Source organism: Rhea pennata, chromosome 2 (assembly GCF_028389875.1).
Source record: "Rhea pennata isolate bPtePen1 chromosome 2, bPtePen1.pri, whole genome shotgun sequence".
In the NCBI taxonomy this organism is placed as follows: domain Eukaryota; kingdom Metazoa; phylum Chordata; class Aves; order Rheiformes; family Rheidae; genus Rhea; species Rhea pennata.
This window is the reverse complement of record NC_084664.1, coordinates 55,471,733-55,485,455: the sequence shown is the minus strand read 5'-3', so window position 1 is coordinate 55,485,455 and position 13,723 is coordinate 55,471,733. Positions and strand designations below refer to the sequence as shown.

At 40.3% G+C, this 13,723-nt stretch overlaps 1 protein-coding gene across 1 annotated transcript in view; it reads left to right on the top strand.

Annotated features, from left to right (window-relative positions):
* LOC134137074 (immunoglobulin kappa light chain-like) overlaps nucleotides 1–1,433 on the top strand; it is a 32,919-nt gene extending 31,486 nt beyond the window's left edge. Inside the window, exons 5-6 of the mRNA XM_062569571.1 lie at nucleotides 9–77; nucleotides 832–1,433. Of these exons, the coding sequence (XP_062425555.1) occupies nucleotides 9–77; nucleotides 832–959 (197 nt within the window). The 3' untranslated portion in view covers nucleotides 960–1,433. The remainder of the gene's footprint in view (nucleotides 1–8; nucleotides 78–831) is intronic.
* The last annotated feature ends 12,290 nt before the right edge of the window (nucleotides 1,434–13,723 follow it).

The window sequence follows — 13,723 nt, the reverse complement described above, 5'->3', positions numbered from 1 at the left end:
TCCATTAGATCTTACAAATACTGCTGAGGAACAGAACTGCGATGCATATTTTAGAAACAGTACAACTTTTTATGGAGGTAATTAAAATGTATTTAAACACAGGAACAGAATGCATGCCATGGAAGAATTAAATTTTTTTACACATGCTCAGAACACAATGAAAGTAATCCTTCTAAATGGCTTACAGGAAATATTTTAAGTTGCTGGTGTCTGCAACTTAAAAATGCTTAAACGCTATTCTGAATTAACAGCTCCTGTGGGTTATAAAAGGGGGTTCTTCTTCCTTGACCTTTATTAGCATGCTACAGCTGTTTTTCGGGCTAACGTGCTACATTATTAGCCCTCATTAAATGTTGTTGTTTTAAATAACTCAAGTTGTCATATGCTCAAAAGCTTCAGTTGATATTAGACCAGCAACTGCCCAGTATTTCAGAAAGAGATTTCAGAAAGGTTCCTTTAGTTTGAGTGGGGCTCAAGGAAAAATCTTAGGCACTAGTGTTTAAAAAAATCAAAAGGATTGGTGTAAACCCAAGATTACCCATAGTCAGTGCTGGAAGCTCTAGAATTATGTTCTTGCCTTAGCAGGCAGTAACAGCCTAGTGGCATTTAGACAAACAGTTTAGTTCTAAGAAACCCACTCAACACTGGACTTGTCAGCAGTGCAAAACTGCTCGGAGGACAGGCAGACGTTGCACTCGCTTATACACTGCTTGCTGAAAGCGCTGTAATTGCAGCAGTGCGAGTAGCGCATCATCTCGGTTCTGCCTGTCTGGTAGGAGGCCGCAGAATATTGCCGGTTAAACAAGACTTTTCTATTTGTGCTTATTCCAGATCACTTAATGCACCGGACGGCGTACTTAGTGTACACAGTCCTTCTTCTGAAAAGCTCCATGTATTACCTCATCGTACTCTTCCTTGTCTACAAAATGAGGACTCCAGCTAAGCCCTATGGAAAGTAAACCGAGGAGAATGATTTTGGAAACCTTTGCTACACCAGCACTTAGGTTTTCTTTGCTGTAAGCTTGTTATGTTTGCTTTGCTGTATACTTATTCACAGGGACCCCCTTGCTTGTTACATGTAACAGCAACAAAAAACCAAACGGATCTTCTATCCCCAGTGCACACGGCCTGTTTCGCTTTATGACTAGCTGTTTTATATCAATCTCTGCTTCTCCTAATTTTCCAAGTACTTAAATAAGGGCGGGGGGGGGCAGTAGGAGTAAGGTTATATTTCTTGTATGTTAATAGGAATTTAGTATTGCAAAATAAGGAAGATCCTCATATTAAAAACAGTTATACAGGCAGAGAAAGTTTAGAGGTTTAATGTTTAAGGCTTAAATGGGAGCATTCCGGTGCTGTAAAGTGATGGATATTTGCTCTTTCGACTTACAGTATTTGTCTTATATTATATATTGCTTTTAAAAGATTCAATTAAACATAGTATGACAAAATGGTGTGACTGTCTTTTTAAAAGGAAGGTTAATGAGCATTAAAGCAGTTCTAAGGTGCATGCCCACATAGATCTAAGGAATTCACTTGGCCACAGACCAGCACTGTTAAACATATTGTAAACCTGCACACTGTATTTTTAAAGAAACAAAACAGTTGTAATGATTGTGAACATTATCTTGTTTAGAGGAACCTTTTGAAGTTGAGTAAAACCTTAATCCTGACGCTCTGACAGAGCAAGTGTTTTCACAAAGAGGGAGAATTCTCAGATGTTGGACTCTGAACTCCTCACGTCCCAGCTCTGCAAATTTGCACTTTTCAAAATTCTGGAGAAAAATCAGAAGTAGAAGCATTTGCATAAAGCATTTCTTCAGTTTGGGGCAACATATTATCACAGGTTTGCAGATGAGGGCCCTCAGCATTTACAGTAAAAATCTACTCACCCTATCCGTAAGGATGCAGAGAGCAATAAAAGTTTTCTTTCAGACTGCATTTGTGAGGCATATGTTTGTTCTATGGTATTTCCACTGCATGAACTAAGATGTCTGGAAAACTTGATTCATTTCTCACTGCTCACATAGATTCCCCAAGAAGCCAAAGATCCTTTTAAAAAGATCAGTTTTCTGCTTTTCAGTCTTTTGAACAGGGACACTTTTTAGGTCGAAAAATAAAAGCTAACTCATTAAATTTGTTTGCTATTGAACAGCTAAGCTGGAGGAAAATGTTTTCCAGGTTCACATCATTGCAAGGGAAACAAAAAAGAAGTCAGGCTCAGTTCTAATAATTCCAGAGCAGTAAGCTCTTTTACAAATAGCATGTTGAAGCCAATGCAACTACTTACTGCAAGTTTAGTATGTTCAATGGTATGTTCAATGGCTCAGAGACCCTGAAAGTTTATTTATACAGATATATACTGTTTTCACTAAGCTTTTTATTTTATTTATTTAGCCTGAATAAGGGACAAATTGATGTTTTAAGGCTTCTGAGTGTTGGGGGAGTTGTTTGTTTAGAGGAAGGCTTGGTAATATAGTGGAAAAACCCTGTGAACTGAACCAGTCAGTACTGGTTCAGAGGAGGTGGGCTGTGATCAGTGCGGGTGATAAGTGAGGACAGTTAGACCACAGCCCGTCCTGCCTGCTACCACAGCATGCTTCTAAACCGTGCTTGCTAATGGAAATACAAAATAATAAAAACCGCATGCCTAAATTATGGGTAAAAAAAATACAGTGAACCTTACTGCAGCACCGTGCAGGTCGATCTAATTGTACGCTTGTGGTATAACATGTAAGAGCTGCATCTACTGCAAAAACATAGGTGCTCAAAGGCAGCTACAGGACTCAACGTTTCCATTTATCATGAATGCATGCCAGAGTTACATGTTATGTATCTACTACCTGCAAAACTCTGTGATCAAGAGTTGGTTAACATTTGAAAGACATGTCTTCTCAAATACAGATCTTGAACCAACTGATTTTTTCCATTTTCAGTATTATCAGTGATTTCAGGCTTCTACAAGTATGAGCATTACAGTTGCTCTACTTTTATCACAGAACTGCAAGTATTAATGCAAATATTAGGAAAATAATTACAGAATCTGGTACTTCTAATGAAAATAGTGAACTTCTGTTGTGTTTTAAAGCACAGGAGTAATTTGCCCAAATTAATTTCTTTGCAGAAAGAGACTTGAAATGACTTCTTTATCTTGCTAGGATCCTCCTGTGTCCTATACTGTGCAACAACATACACACTTAAGAATACTGATTTTTCAGCTATCAAGATATTCCAAAATAGGTGATATGGAAAGCTACCCACGGACTCCAGCCCCAGGAGACAGATCTGCGTAAATGGATTATGGCAGTCTGACAACAGTTGACTTCTGTTAAAAATGTGCCAGTTTTCAAGACACTTCAATAATGGCATATATAGAATTTGAGGTTCTGAAACAGTTGAGGTGCCAGCATAGTATAAAAATTGCTGTGGAATAAAAAGATATCTCAGAGGTATAGTCTTAGAGTATTTAAAGAGACAGAAAGATAGAACAAGCAGGGTTCCCATAATAACATAGGCCAACATTTTTTCAAAATCCCAACGTAATGCAGTAGTCAATTAACATTTGCTCAGCTATATTCAGACAGACAGCTGAAAACAATTAATTTTTCAGCAGCCACACTGCTCTGATATGTCTGACAGTATTGAGTTCAGTAAGAGATACTACAGTCTCCTACAATAAGGAGAAGAGGGAAACACAACAGGAAGATACTTGCTACTGAGTTCTGTAAAGTTGAAAGCACCATCGAAGAGTTGAAGGAAAACACATGCCAGAAAACTTCCAATGCAAAGTGTGACATCTCATATATGCTGTCTTCTGTATTAGTGAGAATATTACAGAAAGCCAGTTACCAGCAATACTTAACTATTACACTTAGATCAGGGAATACAGGGCTACAGGAAAAGTGAAAGGATCACTTATTCCAGTCTCCTTGAACCTGAATAATGTCCACCACCATCACAGGAAAGGTCACTAAGTTACTGCAGAAGAAGCGCTTTGCATCTTTTTGATACTGCAAACAGGCGAAGAAATGACAGGTCATTAGAACTAAAGTCGGTGTTCCTACAGGCAGCCACAAACTAACATAACATCTTGCTCAAAATCTATGCAAACTTAAAAAAAAAATCAGAACCCCCCCAATCCCCAAGTCAGAAATAAAGGAGTAGTGCAAACCGATCTGCAGCTGAACTAAGAGAATATCACAACACATCGCCCAGGTTTTAAAAATGTTTTTATTTTAGAAAGTGAACATATCCATTAAAAAAAAAAAAACACATGGAGTTAAAAAGAAGTAAATGTAAAATTAATGACAAATCATTAAAATTTTTACTTTTTAAAAAAATCATTAAATATACTTGCTCCATAGAGAAGGACTCCTCAAAAGATAAGTGACTGCTGGTGCAGCACCTCGATTGCTGCCTGGTATTACAAATGCTTCCACCTCACTTGTGGTCATCCTGCCTTTGCTGCCGGCTCTTCCACAGGCAGAGGCTCTCCTTTCTTGAGAAGGCTTTGGGTGAGGCCAACAGCTGAGCTCTGACACACTCCATTAAACAAGCCAAGGCACCAAGTACTAGCTAGGTAGCACCTCCACAATGAAGATGTCTTCTGAGAAAAGGCCTGCAGCTGGGGCTGTGCCAGACACCTGTCAGGTCCTGGTCTTGCAGAGACTCCCCAGGCATCTGTTTTGGCTCCTGAGCTTCTCCTACTTGGTGATTTATGGCAAAAAATGTACACAAAGGCTATCATCTGAATCCTCCCCACACTGCCCAACTCATGGCTGGGACTCTCAAGGTACACCTTCTCTGTTGGTCACACCAGTAACCCAGTTAGTGATCTTTAGAGATTAAAAACAAAGGATGATACAGAAAACATTTCCAAGTGTTTCTGAAATTGTTGTAGCCAAACTGAGAGGTATGATGAAAAGCTGTAACAAGAAAATCAGTGAAGAAAAGGTTATATTGTCTTGATACAAGTATTTTCAAGGGGAAAAAACCCTGTAAATAAGCAGGACTGCAACTTGGCTAGCAAAGGGGAATTTCACAATTCACTTAATCTCAATCAGTATATCTGTGGCAGTCAAATGAATAATGACTTTGTCAATAATGTCAATAATGAATAATAAATAAAGACCTTACCAGTGTAAGGTCTTACCATTGAAAACCACAAATTGCCAGTTAGCTAAATGCAAAACAAGTCTTAGCCACAGTGAGGCAAACCTTACAGGAAAGGTATTATTTTTGGTCAAATCAGCTTGGGTTTGGCTGGGAAAAAAACAGAAAGCTGTGTTTAGTTTAATTATAATATCAATTAGAAAATTTTAGAGAAACTTGTCTGCAAGGGGAGAGACAAGGTTGTTAGTCCCTCTTGAATTCAGGATAATGCCTAACTGTTGACCATAAAAAGGTTAACAAAGAGTGGATACGAGAGTCTTGGATTGAGTGTGTTCGAGTAGTCAGTGCAGTTCCACCCGACGCGTTGGAAGGCCTCTGAATCCTAACGTGCTTGATTGTCCCTAGAGCTGTCAGGAAGCAAGGCCTGGGCTGTGCTAGGAGCTGTCTGATGAGCCCTAATGAACATGGAAGTATATATAACACACCCTGTCACAGCTGGTGGAGCCCGGGAATCATCTCTACTCAGTCGATAACAGCCCCCCCTTTCACACTTTTTGGAGTGCCTTCTTGATAGTCAAATGCACCCCTGCTCTTCAGAGGGTCTTCTGACAAGTAAATCATTCAGCTTCTGACTTCCTGAAGAGACCCATGATTTAACTTGCCAGTCTTTTCCCAAAGCCATGTTTCTTGTCATAAGGCAGATTTTTTTTTAACCTGATAACTTGAATGACAAGTGGTTTTTTTGGTTTGTATTAATCTGTTGGAGAAGTGGGTGTTAGGGGTTGTAGTGGCAGCAGCTACATATTATTTGTGTATCTATATATATTGTGTGTATATTCAACTTGATGCTATGTGATGAGGTACCAGCATTTTACAAATCGTGTTTGCTTTTCTCCTGGGTCTAAAGAATCAGTTAGAAGGTATTTACAGTAAGGCTTGGTAGAAAATCCAGTTCCTCAAAGGTGAGTATGGAAACCAGGAACTGTCATGGGTTGACTTGTCCTTTGTGCGCAACATCTTTTTGCCTACTAGGTCAGAAAATGCATGGACCAGCGAAGAGTAGGAAGCGGAGTTGATCAGGAGGTGCAGTAAAAGCATATCCTGTTGAAGCCAACTACATTCTCTGAATATATTTTGGGTTTTTATGTCCTGTGTAAGCAAGGTCAATACGAGAAAAAATTACAATTTGCACGTAAACTACTTTTCAAATTCCCAACTCAGTAGGAATGTCTACATTGATCAATGACTCCTTCCTTAAGGATCCAAGGAGCTCTCTTTCAGAACCGGCTGATCTTCTCTCAGCTTCTCAAACAGCTGCATGTTTCTTCAAAATAAGAAGTTAAAATATAAAGAAAATACTTCACATAAAAATAAACTCTGTAGCCGCCAGGTATTGTTTTCCTCTCACTACTGATTTTGTTGGAAAAAGCATTTCCAACTCGATACTGTTAGCAAAGCTATAGAAATCATTGCTTAAGAATAGCCATCATCTTCCCAAAGGTATATTTTTCCTGTTCTTTGAGGGATTTTGTGTTGTAACTGATAAAAAGATTTTAGTGCACTCTACAAGTGCACTTGCAGAAGTTCAGTCATGCTAAATGCAACAGAAGATATTTTAACATTTTCCTTGTCTTCAATATACTGCATGTTTGGAAAGCTGAAAGGGTTCTTACAGATGAACAGGGAAGTTTCTTGAAGCATCGCTGTGACCCAAGTCAAAAATAAAGACGAGGGACAAACAGCAGGAAAGAAGTGGAAATAGAGAATTGAAATAAATAGCACTAGACTGTGCCAAGGAAACGTTTCCCCAGCCCCCCCCCCCCTTTTTTAAATTTGAAATTAAGATATGAAGAGAATCAACTTAAATACTTTCCTGAATGACAAAAGATAGAGCTGGCACTCGTCTAGCCCACTTCTAGAAATGGTCTTTAAGATCCAGTTTGCCTGAATTGTCTTCGGTGAGTGACAATTAAGCGAACGTCAGAGCTGTCTGAACAGAGAATCTTTTGAGCAACCTGGTGGCCATCTCTGAGATGCTGCCACCACAGCTCACTCGCTCCTCAGCGCCGAGGTGCAGAGTTTGCTCTGGGAGGTGAAGGAGCAGCACCCCCAAACTGTGGGTGAAGCTGCTCCCTTCCTACAAGTGCTGAAGAGCCATGGATCGCAGGACAGGTGTCTAGACTTCACGGCATCTAATGGGGCACCATGGCCTTTCATCCAGTGTGGAAGTGTTGAGTGTTGAAATACAGGCAACAAGTTCTCCCCTTCTCAAGAAGTGCCTAATATTAGTAGTTCAAAACAGTGCAGAGAGGAAGCAGTTTCTGTCTTCTCTCGCTCCCTTTGCAGTCCTTCATCTGTTAGCAACTGTTGTCTTTCACACTCTCTCAGTTCATCCTTGCCTTTGCGTTTGTGCTTTCCTTAGCGCTGCTGTCGAGCTCAGGCAAAGGAGAGTGCAGCCCCAAGCAGCTGCTCTACCAAGGGCAGACTGCAGTGCAGGTGTTTCATGGTGGCTCCCACAGGCATTTTTTTTGGCCAAGTCTCTTGGTTGTCTGAGTGTGAGGAGCTGGGAAGGTCCTGCTAGATGGGGAGCTCCCTGGCCTCCTTCTGACCCCTGTATGTCAGAGGGCCTTCTGAAAGCAAGTCTTTCCTGAGTGGCTGTGGACATACACCTGAAGGCTTACTTCCTGCTGTTGCCTGTGGGAATACAAGGTGACTTGAGAGGCAAGAGATCCAGCTGAGGTGCCTAAGGGAAAGCACTAAAATTCACATCACAGCACTTAATCTCCAGCACCTGAGTTAGAAATGCTTTTCCAAATCCACTGGATGGGTTGCAGTCAAATTAGCAGTAGTGAGGGCTGCTCAGGCCCTTCAGGACAAGCTCATGAGGGAAAAATTAATTTCCTCTGGCAGGAGCTGTTTATACGATCTTGAAAACATTTAAGCTCCTGAGCATCTCATTTTGTTGTATCATTTGCAATGTTTCTACTTCCATTCTTTTTAACAGTGAAAGAGTTTTTTTTTGGTTTTGTTTTGGGTTTTTTTTGGAGTTACATGATGGCTGTAGGGGAGCAGAATTGCAGGTAACAAATGTTTTCAAATGTATTTGTTTATGATATGATCTTAAATGAACAAGTTAAAGGCAACTATGACTTCTGGCACATGAGCATTAGGTGCTGCCAGAATGACTATGGCCTGAACAACCTTAACTTGGCTGCCCTGTGTGTGCATGCCTCAGAGAGGGGTTGTTGATATAGCTCCAGTTTCTCCTCCTTATGAGAAGTAATCACTGGGGAAGGGGATACTTGACTTGTTTGGAAAATAAGCCATTTCAGGAGGCCTTCTTCAATATTGAGTTAGAAGTCTTTAACTCCTATAGTTGTTTAACTTGTGGTCATATTTCCAATATATTGGCAATATCAAAATAGTCTCTCTCATTCGAAACGAACACACTCTATGAACGTTTCCTTTTGAATAGGTGAAAGTTGTGAAAAACCCATTTTTTTTTATGCTGAGACATGCTGCTGTGGGCTGCTAATGAACCTTCATATTGTTTCCATAGGTGGAGTTTTTATTCTGTAGAATGAGCAGTATCTCAGTTTCAGGAGGATTAAGTAAAAAATCCCTTAATGCATTGATCATGTTGCATCAGTCCTTTAAAATTCATGAGAAAAATTATTTTTCTTGATGAGAATAGCTGAGCAGATTCATCTTCAAAATGGATCACAGAGCCTTTTAGTTTGCTATTATATCTTCTCTCTGGAGAGAGTGTGGATCTGAAATTACTGACTCAGGCTGTCTTAATAGGAACATTCAAACAACTAGAAAGAAGTGACAAAAATATGACGACTGCTTGGCCAGATCAAAGAACAATCTTAAAGGTGGCGAAAATTATAACGAATACACGCTGTGACCTTGTCAGTCACTCAGTGTATTCGTATTACAATCATTATATAACAGTAGTACTCTAGCAAAATAACATAAATATCATAGCACAAAACACCATTGTGTTAATGCTATCTTCATCTGCCAGTACCGCTTCATGAGAGCCCATCTATCACTGATAATCAGTTCTTCACAGTATCATAAAGGGTCTAATTTCCTCCTCCTCAACAGAAAACAATAAGTGAAGGTCTATGAGAAGGTTCTTGAAAAAGTGGCCTACATAGTGCTAACCATATGCCAGTGCAGAAGTGAGGATGGCGTTAATTTTCTTTCCCAGGAAATAAAAATTAATACTCAAGCTGTAGTAGTTCACCTCATAGTCATCTTGGATCACTGCCCCCTCTTCTAGCTAGGGAGTGAAGATGATTGTTCACAGACCAAGTCCATGTTGTGTCAGCAGGGGCATTAGCCCACTGGCACAGACAATGGCCATCACCCTGCTGTAGGCTTGGCCTCTGGACAGTACGTTAAGATATGGCATGTGAACGTCATGGTCAATGCAGGCTGCAGCAGCAACAGCACTGCACATATCTGGGCAATAAGTGAAAGAAATATCCAAAGAAATTGAATACTGGAATATCTGTTCCTCCAGACAGCTAGGAACAGCCTGGAGTCCAAGTCCCCCCTGTCCACACTGTACAGGACACCTCCCAGCTCAGCAAAGGGGATCACTATTGCTAGCCAGCTGTCAGCATTCCTTCTTCCACTATGTTGGGGCAGGATTAGCTTCTGGTCCTCATTCTGAAATATCCAGGAGAATGGACTAGCCTTTCAGTTTATTTTTCCCAGAGGTGCCATTTCTGATGCTGTGTTTACCCAAAACCTAAAAGAAAACAAGAGCTAGATCTGCTAGGAGAAGTGCAAATTCCTGAGTGTTCCAAAGGATGAAATGCCATTAACTCAGACAGCTCAGGCTTAATCACATCAGCAGTGACATTGACTCTGAGGCCTGATCCTCCTCCTCCTTTTTTTATTTTTTTTTCCCCCACTAGTGTGGAATGAATTTTGCATTCATTCCTAGATCATCTTTATTTTAAACTAATCTGAACTGTAAAAGCACATCTGTTCCTTCCAGCATGCAGAGATGCCATCCTGGGCATGGGTTCTCATGCTACCTGTGACAGGAAGCAGTAGTAAGAACACCAATACCACTGCCAAGCTCCCATACAGGTGCATTGTATTTTTATAGCCTTTGGCATTCAATTTCAGTAATGTCCAGTAATTTGAAAGCCTTCAAATCAATCTCCACTGAAGCAGGCAATAACAGTAAGGTTGTTTTGCTGGGGGCTGACTTGCCGGATAGCAGCTCTGCAGAGAAGGACTACGAACCAGCAATGTGCTCTTGTGGTCAGGAAGGCCAATGGTATCCAGGGGTGCACTGGAAAGAGTGTTGCCAGCAGGTGAAGTGAGCTGATCCTGCCCCTCTCCTCAGCCCTGGTGAGGCCTCAAGTACTGCATCCAGTTCTGGGCTCCCCAGTACAAGAGAGACATGGAGCTACTGGAGAGAGTCCAGTATAGGGCTACAAAGATGATTAGAGGACTGGAGCATCTCTCCAATGAGGAACAGCCGCAAGAGCCTGGAGAAGAGAAGACTGAGAGGGGATCTTAATGTCTACAAATATCTTAAGAAGTGTCACGAGAATGGAGCTAGACTCTTTTCAGTAGTTCTATGGGACAGGACAAGAGACAATGGGCACAGGCTGAACCACAGGCAGTTCTACCTCAATATGAGGAGGAATTTCTTTCCTGTGAGAGTGACAGAGCACTGGAACAGATTGCCCAAGGAGGTTGTAGAGTCTCCTTCTCTGGAGATATTCAAGGCCCACCTGGATGCAATCCTGTGCAACATGCTCTAGGTGCCCCTGCTTGAGCAGAGGGGTTGGACTAGATGATTTCCAGAGGTCCCTTCCACCTTACCCATTCTATGATTCTGTTTCCTGGATTGCAATACGAATTCCATAGCAAAAATTAAAGAAAGTCCTCACATCAAGAAGAAGTCAGGCTTGCAGATGAAGCTTATTAGTTTAATGGAGCTTTTGACATCTAACCCACAGATGCATTTTCTCATCAAATTTAAGACTTGATCTGGAGAATTCTCACGATGTAAAGTGTCAGGTTTTTGATCATTTTTACTTCTAATGACTTATTCTAACTTATAACCTCTGAAACAGGACTTAAATATTCTGAAGTGTCACTTCTTTTCAAAAAGTTCAGTTACACACCATTGTACGAGGATGAAAAAAATAAGCCAGGCTCCATTCTAGCCATCATAGAGGACTAAGCTTTTAATAAATAGCTTACTGCCTTCAGTGTTGTTAATCTTCAATGTGAGGAAAGACAGAATGCCTAGTTTTTAGTCACACTTTTACTTGCAAGAAATAATTTAGAGCAAAAAAGTAGCACAAGATTTTATTATTTGTTAAAGTTTGATACCACCCAAAGTAAAATAAAATAGGTGTGAAAGTACTCTCAGAACATCTGTTTAAATGTAGCTGCTATGTACTTCAGTGGTATCACTACTGTTCCCCTTGTACTGCTCTACGTACAATGGCTCATAAACCCCTACTTCAGTTGTTTTAAGGGGGAGCCCAACAGATGTTTTAAGGCTTTGACAGCTTTGTTTGCTAGAAGGCATGCTTTTTTAGTGGAAATTATGTAAGATGAAATGATCACTACTGGTTCAAGGGAGAGCTGTGATCAGAACAGTCAGACAAGAGCCATTCCTGTCTTCTACCACAATATACTTCTATTCCACAATAATGGAAATACAAAGCAATAAAAACAATGCATGAGTTACCTGTAAAAAATACAGTGATATTCCTATTTCCTATGCAGGCTGATCCAACTGCATGCTTGTGTTATAATACATAAGGATAATACATAAGGACTAAATATGGAAATCTGAACCACTCATGTTCTCCTGTCATGAAAATACACCAGAATTATATGTTATCTAAAACTTTTCTCATCAAGCAGTGATTGACACTTCAGATTATATTCTCAGATACATATCTCATTCCCACATACCTGTAATCCAACTGACCGATTATAATTTATAGTAAAGAAACGCTTTTATTTGCAAAGGCTCACTCCCATCTCCTCCTCAAATCTGTGTAATGCTCATCATCAGCACAGGAGACATCACCAAGTTACTGCAGAAGATACTGCAACACAACAGGCAAAGAAATGACGGGTCACTAGCACCAAGACAGCACCAAACATAGGCAAACTGAAAATGATTCAGAATCCCCATTCCCCTAGAAATAAAGGAAGAGTGGTGTAAACTAATCTGCAGCTGAACTAGCAGAATATCACAACATATTGCCCATGTTTTAACATTTTTATTTTAGAAAGTGAACATGTCTGTTAAAAAAAAAAAAGCAAATGCACGGAGTTAAAAAAAAGTAAACATAAGACTAATGACAAATTTGTAACAACATAAAATAATTTTACCTAGTGAGTCCCAATAATCATTAAATATACTTCTTTCATAGCGAAGTTTTACTTCATTATATTACCAGTCTTTGGATTAGGTACACAAGACAACACTTTCCAGTAATTATCTAGTCATTAGAAGATCAACTTCAAGAATCACTGAATACATCATGGACAAATAGTTTCATACCACCTGTGAGGCAACCTAATATACATATAAAGTACACGTTGCTGAGGTATTACAGTACATAGGAACAGTTCCCTTTGCTTTCTAATGAACACATTCTCCTGTCAGCTGCTCCACCAGCAAGTCAGCCACAGACTCTGTAGTCACAGTTTGAATCCCAACAACTTCCCTTGGAAATTTTCTTTCTGTAACAGATTACACAAGTCAGGGTGAATGAAGTGTGAGACAAGGCAATAGACACTGACAACAGGGAGCACGAAAAGAAAAGCACATCCACTATTCCACATGAGCAATACAACATTTCAAATCAGAAACTTCCACTTCAGGAAGATCTATTCCTCCCTAGCTTCGAATGCCATAATCATCTGTGGTGAATGTGAAGGTATGGGTCAAGATAATTCCAAAAGAAAATAATTACTGGATTAAAGAAATTGTTATTTGTAACAAAAAAGGAAGCCTCAATGTCGGGGCCTTGGCACCTCAAAATGCTAAGACACACAGCTAGAATGCAATTCTTCTGTGACATTACACAGTAAGAGAAGGAGGGGAAATATCAAAGTGGTTTTGTCCATGCAGTCTTCAAGATGGATAAATATGTCCTAGACCTCAACTAAAAAAATCTCTTCTTAGTATTCTTGCTTTCCCAACTCCAGAGAAATTTCTCTTTTCTTCATCAAGGAGGGAGTTTTTCCATTTCTCATCCATCACTGTACTTCCAGTGTGGCCAGAGAAGAAACACTGGAGGTGCTTCACCCTGAGCCCACAGCCTTTTGCACTGGACTCCACAAGAGCTACCTCAGACCCTTGCTCTGCTGCCACCACTCTCTTGCCTGGCTGGTCAGCATTCAAGGCCAAGGAGCACAACTACAGGCTCTCAACAGCCAAATACCTGCCTGGCAGGAGATCCTGCTTGAACTGCTTGCTAGGAAAGACAGACTGGGTTTAAAGATGAACTCCTGAGAATTATCCCACCATCCTAATTATTTGGGAAGAAGCTAAACAGAAAAAAATTTTACAAAAATTCAGGTTCTGTGTGAAAGTACTTAC